Raw genomic sequence first — 760 nt, forward strand, 5'->3', positions numbered from 1 at the left:
GAAGCAGGCTCTTTTAAGACATGCTCCAAGACTCTTTGAGAAGAAAACCTGACAAATCTTAATTGAGAAACAGTAAGCTGACAGACAGTACTCAACTAAAAGGCATTTTCCCAGATACTAATTGTAAAAAAGCACACAACATAACATGCATTACTCACACTTACCTTGCAAAAACATTGGTGAAGTGCATATACGATGATATGACTACGCCTATCCTTCCCTTTCCTCCCTGTATGAAAAAAAAAAAGGAATGGCAACTTATTTAATTTATTACATTATTGGGCACTATTTTATTTAAGACACATACTAAATGCAATTTTAAGATGAGGTTCAGAGAATCTCTTTGCTCATGCATCCCCTGTGTTGACAAAAGTGGAAATAATGGGCAGCAACTTGTCTGTCAATGCAAGCTCACTGACAAATGACACAAAAAGCACTAAGTACAATTTCTGTGTGCATGCCTGTCAAGTCTTACTGATTGAGAGGAATTAACTGGGGAAAAAAATAGAAAAATTGTATCAACTATTCTAATTTTGTATTATTTTTTCCTGTGATCATTCACAACAAGTCTAGACAATGTTGCAATTTCCAGCATGAAATGCTATAAAATACCTATTTTGGAAAGAATATGAGTTTCTGACAGGCTTGGGCAGTTTTTCCTCCGCAGAATCTGAGATTTATAACAACTGATTTCTATGGATAATTTTAAATATGTTCCAAAAGTTTTAAAAATTTTACATGACATAAATTCAGTGCAAAT

At 33.8% G+C, this 760-nt stretch overlaps 1 protein-coding gene across 1 annotated transcript in view; it reads right to left on the reverse strand.

The window, feature by feature from the left end:
- The window catches only part of LOC103811274 (tensin-3-like), a gene marked incomplete at both ends in the record, with an annotated part of 16,032 nt that extends 15,803 nt beyond the window's left edge, over positions 1-229 (reverse strand). Inside the window, one exon of the mRNA XM_009084238.1 lies at positions 165-229. Coding sequence (XP_009082486.1) covers positions 165-229 — 65 coding nt within the window. The remainder of the gene's footprint in view (positions 1-164) is intronic.
- Positions 230-760: the final 531 nt, after the last annotated feature.

Source organism: Acanthisitta chloris, unplaced genomic scaffold (assembly GCF_000695815.1).
Source record: "Acanthisitta chloris isolate BGI_N310 unplaced genomic scaffold, ASM69581v1 scaffold2021, whole genome shotgun sequence".
NCBI lineage: Eukaryota > Metazoa > Chordata > Aves > Passeriformes > Acanthisittidae > Acanthisitta > Acanthisitta chloris.